The following is a 17687-nucleotide window of genomic DNA, read 5'->3' on the forward strand; positions in this document are numbered from 1 at the left end:
ATCATAGGATGGTGGCGCAGTGATGGACTCAACATGAGAGAGGGCGTCACTGACTATGTTGTACTGTCCACAGATGTATGGTAGTTTTGGTAGTCCACCAGGAGGCCGAAATGAGAGAGAAGTCCACGGAGATGAGGAGTTGTGTGACATTGGCCATGACAAACCTCCACGTGAAATCTCGGTGTAGATCCAAGTTGATACTGAGAGGCAGCCATCCATAGGTGGGGATGGTAGTGCCCTTAGCTGCCTGTTTGATCTGTGCCCAGCTCAGAATATTGTTTACAAAACAGCCCCAGACCATTCCATTCGCACCATATTTTAGCCCCTTCTACGCCTACCTGGTGACGTTCTGATTACCCCCACACTCTAACTCTCTAAGCCCACGTGGTGTTGCAAGCTGGAGGTCATGCGTGACCTAAGGACGGAGGGTGGTGCGATACTAGTTAACCTTCTTACCGACTAGGCTTTCGACAGTGGCTAGAGCAATGTTGCAGCAATATTCTGCATGATGAAAATAGATGGCAGCCGAACGAGTTCTGAAATCGCGACGGTTGCGTCGCTAGTCTAAAACATTGAGATACTCAGCTGTCGTAAATTTGTCTGTGCTGTGAAGAAAGCTGGGTAGTTGCAGATTGCTTCATAAAATATGAGTTCGATGCGACATATTTCTTCCCGTCTTTTACCAAACTTATCAATAATGAGGTAATTCATTGGATCACTGAGGTATTTTCGTACGTAAGTTAAACAGTACTTGTATATGGACAGGAAATGTAATTCTGAGTTAGAGGACCTAGTGAGGACACTGGCTCCATGCAATTTACAATATAAGGGGCTTATTCGCGAGGTTTTCGTCATCCGTAGATGCACGGAAGCCCAGTGATCATCCCGTCTTGAATATCGTCAGATATCGTCTTAGCCCAGATTGTGGTAAAAATAGAATGCGTACGTAAACCATGTATGGTGAGGTTTGGTTAGAAGTTTCGTATAAAGTATTTAAATTGCAAACTTTGGAATGGCTATGAAATACAATGATTACTTATGCGTGTTGCTCAAGTATGTATTTATTTACGAACTAACTATAAGGAGCTGAGTCTTTGAGAAACCGCCAGTCGCTCAGCTACTGAAGAAACTCGACATTTTATGGAATCCGAAGTTTCATTACCGTGATCACAAGAGACCTCCATTGGTCCCTATCTTGTGCCATGTATATCTAGTTTATAGCTTCTGCGGACACTACAGTCCATCATGAACCTTTGCATCTTTTACGATTGCTTGCTATTGGTCCTGATCCTGTGACTTTCGTCTCCAGTTTCTAATGCCCATCGTCTTCAACAGCCATCTGATAGCATGTCTGCTTAATCATCTAGTACCCTCTGGTTTATGTAGAGTTAACTTCCTGCAAGGGGTCTGCTCCTGCATTCTAAAAAGGTGTCCCAGGCATCTTAGCTGCCCTACTTTAATCACTTTCTCTGTATGTGGTTCATTATATAATTTATGAAGTTCATGGCAATACCTTGATCTTCATATACATATTATGAAGTTATTGATTATGCATTTTTGTCAGACTCCTACCAATTCATCCAACTTCCAAATATTCTCCTCAGCACCTTGTTCTCTAACACCCTCAGTCTCTGTTCTTCCTTTAGTATCAGAGACAAAAGCTCACACCCCTACAGTACTACAGGAAAAATTATATCTGTTTATTCTAATTGTTATGTTCCAAGACAACAGATAAGACAGGCAATTCTGAATTGAAGGGCACCAAGCACTACCTGAATTCAGTCTTCTCTTAATTTCCTTATGAATCAAATTTTGATTTCTTACTGTCATTCCCAAATATTTGAACTATGCCACATTTTCAAAGGGTCTATTATGGACATTGTTTACTCTGTTTTTACTTCTAGAGCAGCCACCCCACAAGCATCAATTACAGCTTCTGTGTTCTTTATGGCATTTATGTTATCTTGAATTAGATTTACATCATCAGCATAGAGCATAAATTCTATTCAATTTCAGTCCCACTTGGTTTTTGTGATCCTTCCCAATAGCATATTCTAAGGCAAAGTTGAAATGCATTGGTGAATAAGCAACTTGGTTTGGACCATTTTGAGTAGGAAATGTATCAGACAAATGCTTACCCATACAGAGTTTACTGTAGGTTTCATTTGCACACATTTTGTAAGCCTCACTATTTTCATGGGTACCACAAACTCAGACTACTGTGCTGTATTGGTTCATTGTAGCCACATTTTTTCTAGAGTATCGGATGAATATAAAAGAATCTGATCAGTAATTGATCTTTTATGTTGAAACAGACACTGTTGGTCATGAATAATTTTGCCTTTGTGTAGAGAGGGAGAAGGATGTTGGATAAAATTTTGTTTGACATTGGTAACAGTGATATGCCTCAATAATTGCTACAGTCAGTTTTCTCACCCTTCTTGAAATTGATACAGTAATGGACTCCTACTGTGCAGGCAATTCTACCACATTCCAGATAGAATTAACGAGTTTACAGATTTCTGAATATAATTTCCTACCTCTTGCTTGAGTCATTTCTGCCAGAATTTGATCATTGCAATTTCAACCTCAGAAGGACTAGGCTGAGGTCCTGATGGCACAGCTGTAAATATTTCTATCAGCCTAACTCCACAAATCCTATGCTGAGAGATGTAATTTTTCCATCTAATGAATGTGCTGTGAGATCATTATTCTCAGCCTTTACCACGTTAGTTGTAGGTTTGGTAACCGTTCTCTCTTCTCAGCATCCAGACCCAACCTTTTATTCAGTGGGTACTGAGGACTCTTTCCTTGAGGTTAAAAAGGGGGGGACATGGAGCTGGCCACTCACCTCCATCTGGTGTGGAGGTCAAGAATGGTGGAGCTATACCTCCATTCCCATGTAAGTCTTCATGGTGTTGTGCTTAATTAATTAATTACAGGAATAACTTTACCATTTTTTACACGTCTATGTATGAAAATACAAGGAGATCATATGAGAGTGCATCAGAAATTGCTCACCTTCTGGGGCAGAAGTTAACACACTCTTCATGTCAGCTGCTCGTACGCACTTCCAACTCATAGCATATTTAACAAATCAGTTTCCCTTCGCTGTCAGTGTAATAAATTTTTGAATGGCTGCCATGAAGCAAACTTCTACATTATTTACTGGTCAGCAGTAATCCCAAGCCCCTCCTACTTTATTAAACATTAGATCAGTTGCATTTCTTCTTGTGTCAGAATATCTTATGTTAGTGACATGTTGAAATTATGTTCATGTGGAAAGGAAGGAAATGATTCTGCCATAAAATTCAGGATGTTGCAGGTCCAAACAGAAAATCTATTCATACAGTCATAAAAAGGTAAGGCAGCAAAGTCATTAGTGGACAGAAATGAGCCAAATCAATAAAGAAACTGGATGAAATTAGTGCCAGGCTTATGCATTCTGCACACAGATACCATACATAATTTGCACAAGAGACTAGGGTTTAAAGTTTAGTTTTGTTTACATTGTTTCTGAAAAGGAACTGCAGTTTGATTATGAACTCTTTATGGAGGTGCCAGGAATAGCCTGCTAGCCTGGTAAGTTTTGTTTGTGATTGTTGGTCTGTATGGTAGGTTTGTTGATGCTTGGCAAAAGTGTATGCATCCAGGACAAGTTGATGCGACTTCATGTCCCTTCTGTCTGCACAGCTGAACAATTTGTGGCATTGTTTGAGATGATCTCTTGTAGTACTACACATTCTAAAATATCTGCACAAAGCCAACTCAGTCTGATATGAAACTGACTGAAAACTAAGCCAATTGTAATTACTGCAGTAAGTGGTGACTTATATCTCATATTGGCATCACAGAATGAATCATGATGAAACTGAAGCAGGCAATGAATGATGTTATGGCAAATGATTGTGAGTACCAGCAATCATATGTGAAAATTAATTGCATAAGTGATATAATGAATCACAGTTCTCATCCAGGATGATTTTCTGATGCATAAGATTACATTAAAAGTTAAGCGTGATTAAATTCAGACTTACAGTTATTTAATTATTTTCCAGTTATATGATCACTAAATAAAAATTAAGTATCACAGCTACATTTAAGAATTTCATATTGTCATATGTAGGGGGAGGTATGTGACATAGACAGGTTTTGAATTGGATGATTGTATTTATTGACACCTTATACACACCACTCGAAACTACAGTCAGTTGCAATGTATCACTGATCTACACACTACAGTTCATTGTTACACATGCATTAAGGTTTTAAGTCTGCACTAGTCATATCCTGGCAGTGGATTTCATAACAGTCTCACTGTTGCTTCAAATCGCACATGAAGTCTTCTTTTTACAGCCTAATTCCCTTTTTTTCCAATCACCTTCGACTACTGACTCCCTCAGTTCTATCCCCAGCTGCTCCCAAGCTCATATCTTATCAGGCTGGTGTCTCAAGACTCAACTCAATTCTTCCCAACTGAACTCTTCTTTATAACCACTTTGCACAGACTACACAGAAAACACAGCCTTTCTATTACTTCGAAAGTAGTTTTACAGCACCATTACCTAGGAGCGTAAGGTACTCAATTATTGCTAGTATATACATTGCTGCAGGAATGTGTTTACCAAGTCATTACCTAGCAATGAACGATTATTCTGACTTTACTATCTCAGCTTTCAGGTGTCATGTTGCATTGTCTGTAACAGCACCACAAAGAATACTTAAAACTGCATGTAAAATCATATTTGTTCTCCTTTATTACAGTCGATATTATTCCGGTCAGCTGGGAGACCTTGGAAGTGGAGCTGGGAAAGGGGGTGGTGGCGGAGGTTCAATTCGTGAAGCTGGCGGTGCTTTTGGAAAGTTGGAAGCTGGAAGGGAGGAGGAATATTTCTATAAGCAAGTTAGTAACAGTATTTACAAATTCTTTAATTTTAATCTGTATTTTATATGACAGTTAATATCCTTGCACCTACCCATGGCAGGAAAAGTTTAAGAATTTTATTCTTATCACCTCTTTGGTTCAAAATTTTGGGCTTGCCTTGGTTAGGGACCTAATATAGTTGTGGGAAAGTGTGCATTGATTGCAGACTATCCTGCAAGGAAGACAAAGCGTTTGCACCAGCCAGCCAACATGACCTCTTGACATACTATACTAAAAATTGGCCCTTGGAAGGCAAATGAATTTAGTGTCATGTGTGTTCCATGGAAAAAAGATTTAGAACAAGTTGAGTGTCCACAGTGCAGTGTGGAGTTGTGTTAGTCCATGTTTCAAATTCTGCTACACAGAAGACTGACACTCCTATGGAATAAATAAAAAGGTAAAGGTATCCTTGTAACAAGCCGTGGAGGCCCATAAGGTTGTGAAATGTTGAGGCTCCCACATTTTATAGACAATCTACTCATATGGCAGTAAGGTTGTCAACCTTACGTGCCAACCAGTCTTTATCCCCAGGGTCATATTGCGGTTAGAAGAATTAGGTAAATTGAAAAAATCCACCTCAGCAGGATTCAACCCCATGACCTTCCGACTTGTAGCATAGTGCCTCAACCAACTACGCTACTGTGTGCCCCCCTCTGGCATAAGTGGAATACACAAATACAGGTAGTAATACCATTGTCATTATTGTACTAATATTTTTTGAGTACTGATATGATGATGAAATAATTAGACTTGGGGGGGGGGGAGGTACTAAATAGAGGCCCCCTTTTTTCAAGTTTCGTTAGATATTTCAGTCTCATTTTGACATTTTATGAAAAAGTAAAGTGAGGTTGGCTGCTTGGAGAGAACTGTTAACATTTAATGATTTTTGATCTGAACGTCTGACAGCTTTTGAAGCCTAGAGAAGCATTTTAGACACATGGTAAGTTTGACCAGTTACAATTGCATATCAGTAGAAATGGAATTACTCTAAGGCCGATAAAAGTTAAATATATTGGCATGATTATGCAAATTATTATTTTTCATTCTTATTTCATTTAGTGACACCATATCGGCTATATTTGTTATGCAGCATCAAATAACAATATAATTATAAATGACAGTTTGAGAATGATGTGGAAGGCCTAGCTGTGGCCTTGTTTAATGTATTCCTCCAGCATTCAGCTGCGATAATTCAGGAAATCTGCCATGGTCCAAATGTTTAACTCAGAACCTTCTGAAAGTCCATACTACAATGTTTTGCAGCATCATGTAGATGTCATTATCTATAATAGCAGTTCAGTTCCTATATTTGAGTACTTTCCAGCAGTGAGTAGCCTATATGAGACAAGCACTTTCACTTTATTTTAAACTCCATAGATCCTTTTCAGGTCACGCATGCCATAGGATATAGAACATGTCAAAATACATAAACACATACATAAAAACAATGAACCCATCAACATGCAATACAGTCACAATACAAAATTTGTACATAAAATATTCAAATATGATAAAATTTATGCAGATATATGATTATCGTTGTCACAATCATAAATCAGTACAAAAGACCTATTCAAAATATAGAATGTACACAGAACTAAACTAGAACAGAAAATAGACTAAGAATTAAATACTAAAAACAGAAACAGTACAGATAACATGTTAATAAAATAACAGGAACCATGAACTTAGTTGGATTCAGCAAAGGAAAAAGTATCCTCATAGGGTCAGTGTGCTGATTAAAAATATCAAGAGATCAGTAGATGCTGTTTGCAGCTGTGTCACACCTTTTTGAAGGGCTAATTCGTGAGACATTACTGACATTAAAGGTGGGAAGGTTCCTAATTTGTTTAGTGGGGACACAGAGACCAACAGTATCCATAATAGAACAACAGTTGATTTTATTCTTGAAATCATTAAAAGAAATAGAGCATCAAAATGTTTCCTGGAATAGAGTGTTCTGAAATTTAAATAATTTAAAATTGATTCATAATTGCAATGAAAATTGAATTGAAGAAATTGATTTTAGCACAGATTTAAATCTTCCTGTTATGTTTTATGTAATGTAACATTCCGAGAGTCCAGGTAGCGCTAAAAATTGAACAAAAATGATTCAATGAGGTCTCAGCAATAAATTAGAGGCTCCTTTACTACAGTTTCACCAATTTTGAGTTTGATGACAGAGTAATCATTCTCTTTAAACACAGAAACATATCTACAAAATCTTCAGGTTGGCTTCTCAGGTTGTCATCCATAGATTTTAACCAACTAAGCCTGTTTGTTTTGATGATGGTTTTAACCAGTTTGCAGTACTAAAGAAAAAAACAGTAGCAATAATCAGATTTTGATTTTGTTATCATTTTAAGTGGCAGTGGTAGCATAATGCCCCAGAATTTATTTAACTTGTTGAATCACGTTAAGTTAGGTTGTATAGGAAGTTGAAGGGAGAGAAATGGAAGATGGCAAGTCAGTTCTCATTGCCTTGCCTGTAGGACAGAATGAAGTGCCAATACTCATTGGCTGTTCCACACAAACAAGCAAACCAGTAGGAGGGAAGAACAGGATGACCACCATGGCCCTGAAAAGGGCTGGTTTTGCTGGTCTGAGAAAAGACAGGAGAAGTGGTAAGGGTGTGGTGGGCAGAGAAACAGGAAGTATGGGGAAGAAGTTATGTGTGTGGGTCCTAGGCGTGCAATGGAGAATGGAGTAGAGGTTGTGGAGGAAATCCAGGACAATGCTGGAGGCACACTGCCAATATCAGGGCACCACTTCTGCACCCTTTGGGCACTCTTCAGCCCCAGTTCTCCACCCTGCTGTGCCAGCTTCCCTCTTTTCCTACAAAACGTTACTCATCTTTCATGGACTACATGGCTTTATATCCCAGAACATAGAACTTAAGATAACAAGTATCACATATCATTATTTTTGTAAAAGAATTGGAAATTTTATACTTTTATTTTATTTTTTGTGACATAGCAAAAGGAACAACTCAAGAAGTTGAAAGATGATTTGAAGGATGAAATTAGTTTCCATGAAGAGCAAGTGAAACGGCACCAAGAAGCAATACAGCGCCACAAGCAGAGAGTCAAGGACATTGAAAGCAAGACCAAGCACTGAGTCTGCTTAGAACTGACTGGTATGCAATCTATCAAAGAGTCACACTTGTATGAACATTACAATGGACTATGTTAAGTAATCGTTTTAGATAAGCAGCCTCCATAGTCTAGGGGTAACGTTCCCACCTCATGACTCAAGGTACACGGGTTCAAACCCGGCGGAGGTCGTGGAATTTTTAAGGGTGGAAAAATTCAGGGAACAAGTCCTCCAGGAGGTACTTTAAGCCATGGGTCCCGTGTCATAGCTTTACGGCACGTAAAAGAACCTCATGTCCCAAAGGGACCACTGAGCCAAATTGATCGGACATTTCCTGCCCAACAGTAGTCTCTAACGCCTCTGATAGATGGGGGAAGCATCGAGAGATATCACTGAGCCAGTAGAGTCCAAACTCGCTGGCTGAGTCGGGACTGATGGCATGCACCAGTATTGATAGGGTATAGAGACTGGTAGAATATCACAGAGGGGACGTACAATAGACCACTGGTCGCGGTGCATGGGGAAACCCACCCCTCCAATAATAATAATAATAATAATAATAATAATAACCCTTTCAGATCCGTGTACTTTAACATATGATACTTCTCCAGGTCCAGTATATTGAGTATATTCAGGGTGTCAATGGTGATGTAAAGAAAACATTCACTCCAACACAATATGTGAATATAAAACAACCCTTATTTTTTCAGATACCCAAGTATGGAAAGAAACCTTATTTTGTATTTGGGTAAGTACAGTAAACCAAAATAATACTTTTGTTTCTTGTTAGTCTTTCTTATAACTGGTTTTTGTTCAGTTTTTAAGGGATGTGCTTCTGATGCATGTCACCTGCCCTCCCTCTGCAAGCTATTTGCATCCTGTCTCAAATACTGTGGGACAGGCAATATAGTACACCCTTACTATATTACAGATTCAGAAATACCACAACTTTGATCGTGTCCCTCAATAATATTACGTTTTATGTCATATAAATTTCTATGAAATGTTTTCATTACAAACATTCCTTGCTGTAGTGTGCAGTTAGAGATGGTAGAGTCCATAGTCATCTCTAAATAGGCTGTAAGTTTCTGGTTTTTCTGGTTCCAAAATGAGATGTCAGTTTCACTTATGATGTATAATGTGAATACTGAAGCTGTTCACTGACACCAATTCTGTATCAGGGGTCTACGTTTTCTTCTTTTCATATTGTTACGGGACTGGAATATGAGCTTACCTCACAACATACATTTCATGGAGTACATAGGATTGAAAGAGACACTCTGCCAAATATATAGAATGAAAGACGGAAGAGAATATAAACATCTTAAGAGAGTGACATTTCTGCTGCGACATTAAAAGCTTGGGTTTAAATTGCATGCATTGTGTATAGGTCACATAGATCTATGTTTTTGTCAGATGTATTGTTCTCTGCCTCATGGGTGCCAGGTGCTGCTGTCGTTGACAGATCGGCTGAAGGTTAACAGCAGCTTCAGAGGAGATAGAGGTCCTCTAATAATAGACACAGACCACTTGTAAAGTATGACATCAGATACTGTAACTGACTGATTGCATGAAGCTGAGTCCTTGAGAAGCCACCAGTCATTCATCTGCTCCAGAATTTCCCAACATTTTAGGGGACCTGAGGGTTCAGTACTGTATTCATAAGAGCCTGCCACTGGGCCCTATACTGAACCAAATGAATCCAGTCCATACCACCCCATGCCATTTCTTTAAGATCCATTTTAATAATATCTTCCCACCAAAACCTTATATGTATTTCTCTTCTCTCCCTGTATGTACTACATGCCCTGCCCATTTTATCCTCCTTGGCCTGATCTTTGTAATTATATTTGGAGAAGAGTTGAAGTTATGAACCTCATCATTATGCAGTGTCCGTTCACCCATTATTTGACTCATCTTCAGTCCAGGTATTTTTAGCATGCTGTTCTCGAACATCCTCCCCTTAACCCTTTCACTGTTGAGTAAATAAAGCATAGCATAATCCCTTGGGCTCATTTAATTTTTGACCCACATTTATGAGAATAAAGAGAAATTAAGTAGAAGTATGACTTGTACAAGGTGGCGAACAAAATGATCCAATATTTGATCTATTAATAAAATCTTTATTTCAGTTACAATACTAGAAAGTAACACACAAAAAGAAAAACCATTGCATGGAGATTTATCCTCTGTGAATCATGTGTTCAATATGACCACCATTATTTCTGGCAACTTCTTCAACACAAACTGTGGTGGTGGTGGTGGCGGTGGCGGTGGCGGCGGCGGCAGTGGTGGTGGTGGTGGTCACTCAGTGGCACATATCCTCAGCTATCTCGTTTCAGGCCTGAATGATTAGTGTTCTCAGTTGCATTATTGTTTGCGGTTTTTTCTGAAAAATCTTTTCCTCAAGGAATCCCCAAAGAAAGTAGTCACATGGGTTTAAATGAGGACTATTTGGGAGCCAGTTCTGTCCACATCTGAAATGATCAGAAAATCGGTTATAGATGACACATGAGTCGAAAGTGTCATGCAGAAAGTGCAAAAAAATTCACTGTGTGCGGACTGACACCATACTACATGAACCACTGAGTTTGCAATGGCAAACCTGTAGCAGGAAGGTGAGGCACAAAAGTACTGCGCAACATGCTTAAATAGCGCTCACTTTTTACTGCCTCTTCAGAGAAAACTGGTCCTAGCAGTCCATGACTTGAGATGGCGACGCACACTAATTCTCAGTGCATGATGCACCTTCTCATGATTCACACATGGATTCTCTGATGCCCAAAATTGCACATTTTGTTTGTTAACCACATCATCCAAGTGGAAGTGTGCCTCATCAGAAAACCAAACATTTTTTAATGATACCGAGGGGTTGGAGTTCGAGTCCCGGTAGGGTCAAGAATTTCCATCTCCGATCATCCAGACTGGCTCTGGGGTCCACCCAACCTCCTATCCAATGAGTACTGGGAGCTTCTTTCCCGGGGATAAAGCGGCAGGGACGTGAAGCTGACCACTCACCTCCAACTAGTGCTGAGGTCAAGAAAATGTGGATGTATACATCCACTCCCCCATACGCATTCATGGCGTAGTGCTTAATTAGTTAAGCACAGGGACAAAACAAAACAAAAACTTGGTGATTTAGTCTGCAAGTGAACTATACTGACCGAGCGACCACCTCTTGTCAGCGAAGTAGCACAGGGACAGCTTTACCTTTTTACCTTACACATTATGCATATCCTGGGTCGTGCTCTAAATATAGGACATATATGAATATGAGACATAGATATTTCCATTCAGTCAGGCTCTCATTTGACCTTTGTAAGCTACGGTGAAGAAGCCGTGAATATGTTAGGTGTTGCTTTTCTTCAGCATATTGTTTCCAAGTACACTCAGAAGTTGGCAGAAGTTGTGGGGCTAAAAAATACATTCCAGAATTTGGTAATGCCCTGCCATCAGCCATATAGGCACATTACATTGAGTTGAAAGTACAAAATTCTTGGAGGCCAGAGATAAGTGTTACATTAAGAAATAGTAATTAAAAACTTGTGTCTTGCAATGAAATCCCTATTTAATGAATCACTGGAGGAATGGTTTTTCTTGCACTAAATCAAGATTTTTACTAAATTGGGTTTATGCAAAGTTAAACCAAGAGACTTTTCATTTTCTTGTAATATGATAAAATAATTTCTGTATATAAGTTGTCAAAAGAAATTGTTTCTGTACAAGTAAATAGAGTTATATATTAATATATATCATTTTTTATGTGTTGGAATAGTTATTTTCTTGCTGTTGGTAGCCACATAAGATCTTGATGTCAGCTTGTTTTGTCCACCGCTGTGTCCTTCAGACATCTTGTGATGAACTCACTTGCAGTTCATCACATCACACTCTGCACGTGACCACTGTACACCACTTCTGTGCTCAGAATCAGACTAAGCCTGTTAAACTTCCCAACAATTTTTATATAGGCCAAGTCTTTCTAGAAGCTTCTCATTGGTTCCATGTCATCTTTGCCCACTGGTGTGGGCTTGGTGGCTCTCAAAGAATTCAGGCACCAATAGGAGGTGAGGGGAGTTCAGAAGTGCTGAGAATGAGAGGCACGCACAAGCTTGTATGCCTTTCCCCTTTCTCTCAGTTCATGCTACAATATCAAATAATTTATAAAATATTTGTTGACATGTAGCTCTGAAAGAGAGCCCATGTAGTATGGTGTGTGTCACACTGTGTTAACTATGTGACATCACTGACAAAAATGTGGTTTTACAGTAACAGTTTCTGCCAGATAGAGAACTAGAATATTGATAACTGTTTCAACCACAGTCATACTAAATGAAGGTACCAATTCCAGAAGGTTGAAAATTTTTTACACTAAATGTGGGTTATTGACTGAATTAAAATTTACTAAGTAGGGGAAGAGAATGCTTTGTTATGTTAGGCTGTAGCTGGGACCATCCTTAATATTTACTGGATACTAGATTTCACTAAATGCGGGAACATTGAACAGAGTTCTACTCTAGATGGAGTGTTCGGCAATAATGCAAAAATATAACACTAAATGTGGGATTTCACTATGTTTGTGCATGTCATGAGCATGCATTCTTCACACTTGTTTACAATAAAGGTTTCTAATCTCTTTTTTTTTTTTTTATGTTTCAGGAGCTGTATTGTTAGAGTTTATCTGTTATGCCGTAGTGCACTTCAAGGTCTTGGTGCATAAAGCACTGTAGAACTATTGTAAAGGAATGTTTCGCAAGTGTACTTTTACATGTTAATTTAGTTGTCAGTTAAAAGTGTTCTAAATGTGGTTTTAGTACCGTTTGTGCATATGATTTATCATGTAACTGACTGGACTGAGTTTATGTTGTAGATATATATGTATATATGCATATATATACACAGAAAAACACATGTGTATGAGTATATTATGTTAAACACAGTCAAGGTAAAAAAATCACTATTGAACTTACTTAACCTTGTTCCTAATTCCAAGTACAATAAACGTCTAACAAACTCCATGGGCCAAGACCTTCTTGAGAATCCAGCAGTCGCTTAGCTGCTCAAGAATTTACCAACATTTTATGGACCCTGAAGGTTCATTACATGTTCACAAGAGCTGTCCACTGGTACCAATCCTGAGCCAGATCAATCTAGGCTATACCAGCCCATCCTATCTCTACAAGATCCAGTTCAGTATCCTCCCAGTTACATCTAGATCTTCCCAATGGTCTGTTTTGTTCTGGCTTTCTTGCAAAAGTCCTGTATGTTTTCCTTTTCTCCACCTTGCATACTACATGCCCTGCACATGTCATTCTCCTTGGCTTGATCATTCTAATTGTATTTGGCAAAGGGTACAAGTTCTGAAGATCCTCATTATGCACTTTTATCCAACCTACTATTATTTCATCCCTGTTTGGTCCAAGTATTCTCCTTAGCACCCTGATCTCATTCACCCTCAGTCTGTGTTCTTCCTTTAGTGTCTGAGACTAAGATTTAAACCCACACAAAGCTGAAGGAAAATTATGTTTTTGTTTACTTTTGTTCTTGCATTTTTAGGCAGCACATGAGAAGGCAAAGCTCTGAACTGAATAATCAAGCATTACCTGAATTTAATCTGCTCCTAATTTCCTCATGAATCAAAATTGAATCTATTATTGACATTCCCAGATGCTTGTACTTTGCCACATTCTTTAAGGATCTATTAAAAAAGGTGCAATTGTCCATTTGCTTTACTAATCAAACACTTTGCCAGGAACACACATGGTGGAGTAGATGTATAGATTTTTATAAGTTAACTCTTCACAATACACATAAAAGAGGTTCATTAAAGGATTGTGATAGGTAATATATCCATGAAATGAGTGCTTGGATGTGACCAGTCTTATGGCTTTCATGTAAAAAATTTGAGTGGCTGTTATGTTGATGTTACCAAAGAGGTATCTGTGGGATACGTGGTTGAAAGTGTCTCATATGACATGTGTAAGGGGTGGGCCATAAAATCCGGCCCTCGCACTGTGACCTTCAATGGTCTGTTGTGCTTCCCCTTTGGATTAACCCTTTATTAATCCTACACTTAGAATGAAATGTAGGACTCTATTTATAGGGGCATCATAAAAGTTACTCGGTTCTAGGAAGAACTGACTCAGGTGACAAAATCTTAAGTAAGCTATGGCCTCACAATCACTTAGGGTATGTGTGGCTGATTCATCTTGTAGGCACCTTTCACAGGTTGGGTCATCTGGCAGTCCCAGTTTGAAAAAGTGGCATTGTCCAGTACTCATATGACATGGTTTTCACACCAAGTTTCATGCCAATTTGATGAGACATTCAAGAATTATTAATGTTGGCCTCTATGGCCTGTTACAGGGATAGCTTTTACCTTTATTGCCTCAACAATTTAAGAGGCTGTAGTTTTGGTTTTACTGAGAAGGTGATTTATGAAGTTCGCCATTCTGATGACCTCAGGTAGCATGTAATGCATATCAAGTTTCATGATGATCAGTTCAAGCATCCAAGCAATATTAAGGTTATTTCCGAGACAGTTTGAGGGATTTATGAAGTTTGCCATTGTGATGAGCTCAGGTAGCATAAAATGCATATGAAGTTTCATGACGATCAGTTCGGGCATTCGGTAGTTTATGGTGTTTGCACATACAGTTGTACACGTACACACGAAGTCGAATATGTTGCTTCGTATAATCAGAAAATTATGTTACGGAAATTAGCGAGTGTAGCCACTCATAACAAAAGGGATAAGTAAAGGACAAAGTTGTTCCTGTGATTAATTATGCACCATGCCATTTTTACTCATGGGGGAGAGGGAAGCTCCATACATTCTGAACCTGGGCACTAGGTAGAGATACATGGTAATCTTTACGCCCCGTCCGCTTTATCGCCGGGGAAAGAGCCCACGACACTCATCGGACAGGAAAATAATTGTTGAACTGCACTTGAGAGGGACAAACAGAAGTCCGGTGTTCCGTAATAGCCCACAATTTCAACGATTGTAGTCCTGAGGAAAGATTTCGCAGTACTAAAGTAAGCTTTCAAGATGTGATGAAACGTCTCGACCAATATGCCGAATCGATTAAGAGCAGAGAACACATCTGCCTCCAGTATCAGGGAATGATGGTGTACCTTCAAGACCCATAAGAGTAGTTGTACTCTACAACACGAAGTGTTCTACACAGCGGGACCATGACGCTCAAGGCACGTCGTGATAGACAGTCTTGTTCCTTCAATGAGAAGAAATTCCAAGACATGAACCACTGGTTCTAGTTTTAACAATTTTTTTTTATAATTTTTCTTTTAAATACTTGACCATGTAAGGAAATTAATTGTAATAACTCATAAATGCTCTGACCACCTCATGTACTTAATGCTGTTACAAGGTATAATTTTTATATATTGTAATATTGGTTTCCTAAATATTGATTGCATCATTCTGAAGATGGTCAATCCCACTGAAACGTGTTAAGGAAAATGGAAAAATTGAATTACCGTTTTTGTTAATAACACTGGACGGTGTTGCAAGTTATTTTGTATTAATGATCGATGTTTAGTTCAGTAATGACTTAGGGTGAAACTAATTAATGTGAAAACATGTTGCTGATTTGATCAGAGATCATGTGATTGACAGAAGAAAAGGGGCAAGCATTTAACAGCAAGGCAGTTATTCAGGTAATCGATTATTCCAGAAATCAAAGCAAAAGGGAGTTATCAAAGATGTTACTCCATGTGTTACTTGTGAAATATTGTATTATCCAGTGAATGATAAATTATTTGTACTGAGAAGCTCATGTTTGTCTCACAGCGAAGTCAGCAACTGTCCAATCAACATCTCAACCCCACATCTGAGCTAATGTTTCCAATTCTTGTTTTATATTATCTAATTTATTGTATTATTACATCAAATATATACAAGAGCGTGTTTAAGAGCAGAAAGGAGACATTTTAAGCATTTACTATGATGATGAGTTAACAAATGCATGTCATGTATAATTTGCGCCATATTATCAACCAATCTAAACCCCATTTTCTTTGGAGGTTCCGGTTAACAGGAGAGTCAGGTGATCTGCTTCATCGAGAAAGACTCTGAGGAAGATATGGAAAAAATAAACAAAAAACAAACTCCGTGATTTTAGTCCACAAGCGAACTAAACCGACCGAGTGACCGCCGCTTGTCGGCGAAGTTTTAGTGCCAACTTTTTGCGGATAGAGGGTGTCGCGTGGTCAGCGCAACGGATCCCCACGGCCGTTAATTTCGGTTTTCTAGACCGGATGGGCAAAATAGGCTTTGGGAAAAGGCGGAATTTATATTTTTATAGACCGCCTCTGTGGTCTAATGGTCAGAGTTCCTGGCTACAGATCCAGAGGTCCTGGGTTCGATTCCCAGCGCTACCGGATTTTCTCAGAAGTAGTGGGTCTGGAACGGGGTCCACTCAGCATCGTGAGGATAATTGAGGAGCTATTTCAAGGAAATAGTGGCTCCGGTTTAGAAAACCGAGATTAATGGCCTTGGGGATCCGTTGCGCTGACGACGCGACACCCTCTATCCGCTAACGTTGGCACTAACTTCGCCGACAAGCGGCGGTCGCTTGCGGACTACAGGCCACGGATTTTTTAATGAAAAAGGTAAAGCTATCCCTGAAACAGGCTTTGGAGGCCTGCAGGGTTGTGAGACGTTGAGGCTCACACAATTTCTAGACAATCGGCTCACAGACGGAGGTGAGGTTGTCACCCTTAGGTGCCGACCGCCCTGCACCCCTAGGAAGATTCCTTATACTCATCTCTGTTGGAGAATGAGTCAACCTGAGGACCATAGTACGACTAGAAAGATTAGGTAAATTAAGAAATCCAATGACCTCATCGGGAATTGTACATGTGACCTTCCGACTTGCAGCATAGTGCCCCCTATATTTTTATATAGCCCATATAAAAGACATAACCAATAAATAGAGGCATAAAAATCGGAAGGAAGAACTAATAACCTCTTTGAAAAAATAAACACTCGTGCAGAAAGAGAAACTGTCCCTTGACAATACTCAAGTGCATACGACATTACATAAACTGCCGTTGCCTAGACACTTCAACACTTCCACACATATAGGCTACGATAAAGGTGCGAAGTAGGTAAAATTCATAGAATTGTTAATGTATAAATAGGCAAATTTAATATAACCTTTATATGAAACTCTGTTCACAGATCATTAATACTGTATTACATTTTCAGACATTTCAGCCGTTTTACATCCGGTCATACTTCATCTTCGCCATTACAAAGACAAGACAGCATCTACCTGCATTCATCCTTGGAGTTCAGCACGTTAGTAATTCTAAATGTTTTAAGGTTTTGCAGTTATATTTAATTTGCCCAAATATTTAAGTAAATTATGTGAAGAAAGCAGTCTTCTGGGATTGGCACCGTGTATATGTGGTGTTAACCGACGTTTCGGAGGAACGTATCGCCTCCATCTTCAGGGTAGAAGAAAAAATATAAGAAATCTGCAAACGAAGAGACCGTGAGAACCGGTAAAAGCAGACATATAGACACACGTATACACGGTGCCAAATCCCAGAAGACTGCTTTCTTCATAGTCACCGCCGTGAAAGCCTCAAATCTTACAAATTATGTGAAGTTTGCAATTCGCTTAGTAGGGGGTGGAGTCCAGCT

At 39.1% G+C, this 17687-nt stretch overlaps 1 protein-coding gene across 1 annotated transcript; it reads left to right on the forward strand.

Moving 5' to 3' along the window:
* The first annotated feature begins 573 nt into the window (after window positions 1-573).
* Window positions 574-12983, forward strand: LOC111869651 (ATPase inhibitor mai-2, mitochondrial-like). Its single transcript, XM_023861316.2, has 4 exons — window positions 574-702; window positions 4765-4903; window positions 7901-8060; window positions 12674-12983. The coding sequence occupies exons 1-3, from the start codon at window positions 647-649 to the stop codon at window positions 8039-8041; spliced, it is 336 nt and encodes a 111-aa protein (XP_023717084.1). The 5' UTR covers window positions 574-646; the 3' UTR covers window positions 8042-8060; window positions 12674-12983.
* Window positions 12984-17687: the final 4704 nt, after the last annotated feature.

The sequence above is a fragment of the Cryptotermes secundus genome, unplaced genomic scaffold, assembly GCF_002891405.2.
Source record: "Cryptotermes secundus unplaced genomic scaffold, Csec_1.0 scaffold937, whole genome shotgun sequence".
NCBI lineage: Eukaryota > Metazoa > Arthropoda > Insecta > Blattodea > Kalotermitidae > Cryptotermes > Cryptotermes secundus.

Excerpts from the sequence above, each read along its gene's own strand:
- LOC111869651 (XM_023861316.2), top strand. The coding sequence starts at position 647 with ATGAGTTCGATGCGACATATTTCTTCCCGTCTTTTACCAAACTTATCA. Across the intron at positions 703-4,764 it reads CCAAACTTATCAATAATGAG|TCGATATTATTCCGGTCAGC; the intron begins GTAATTCATTGG and ends CCTTTATTACAG. Across the intron at positions 4,904-7,900 it reads AGGAATATTTCTATAAGCAA|CAAAAGGAACAACTCAAGAA; the intron begins GTTAGTAACAGT and ends TTTGTGACATAG.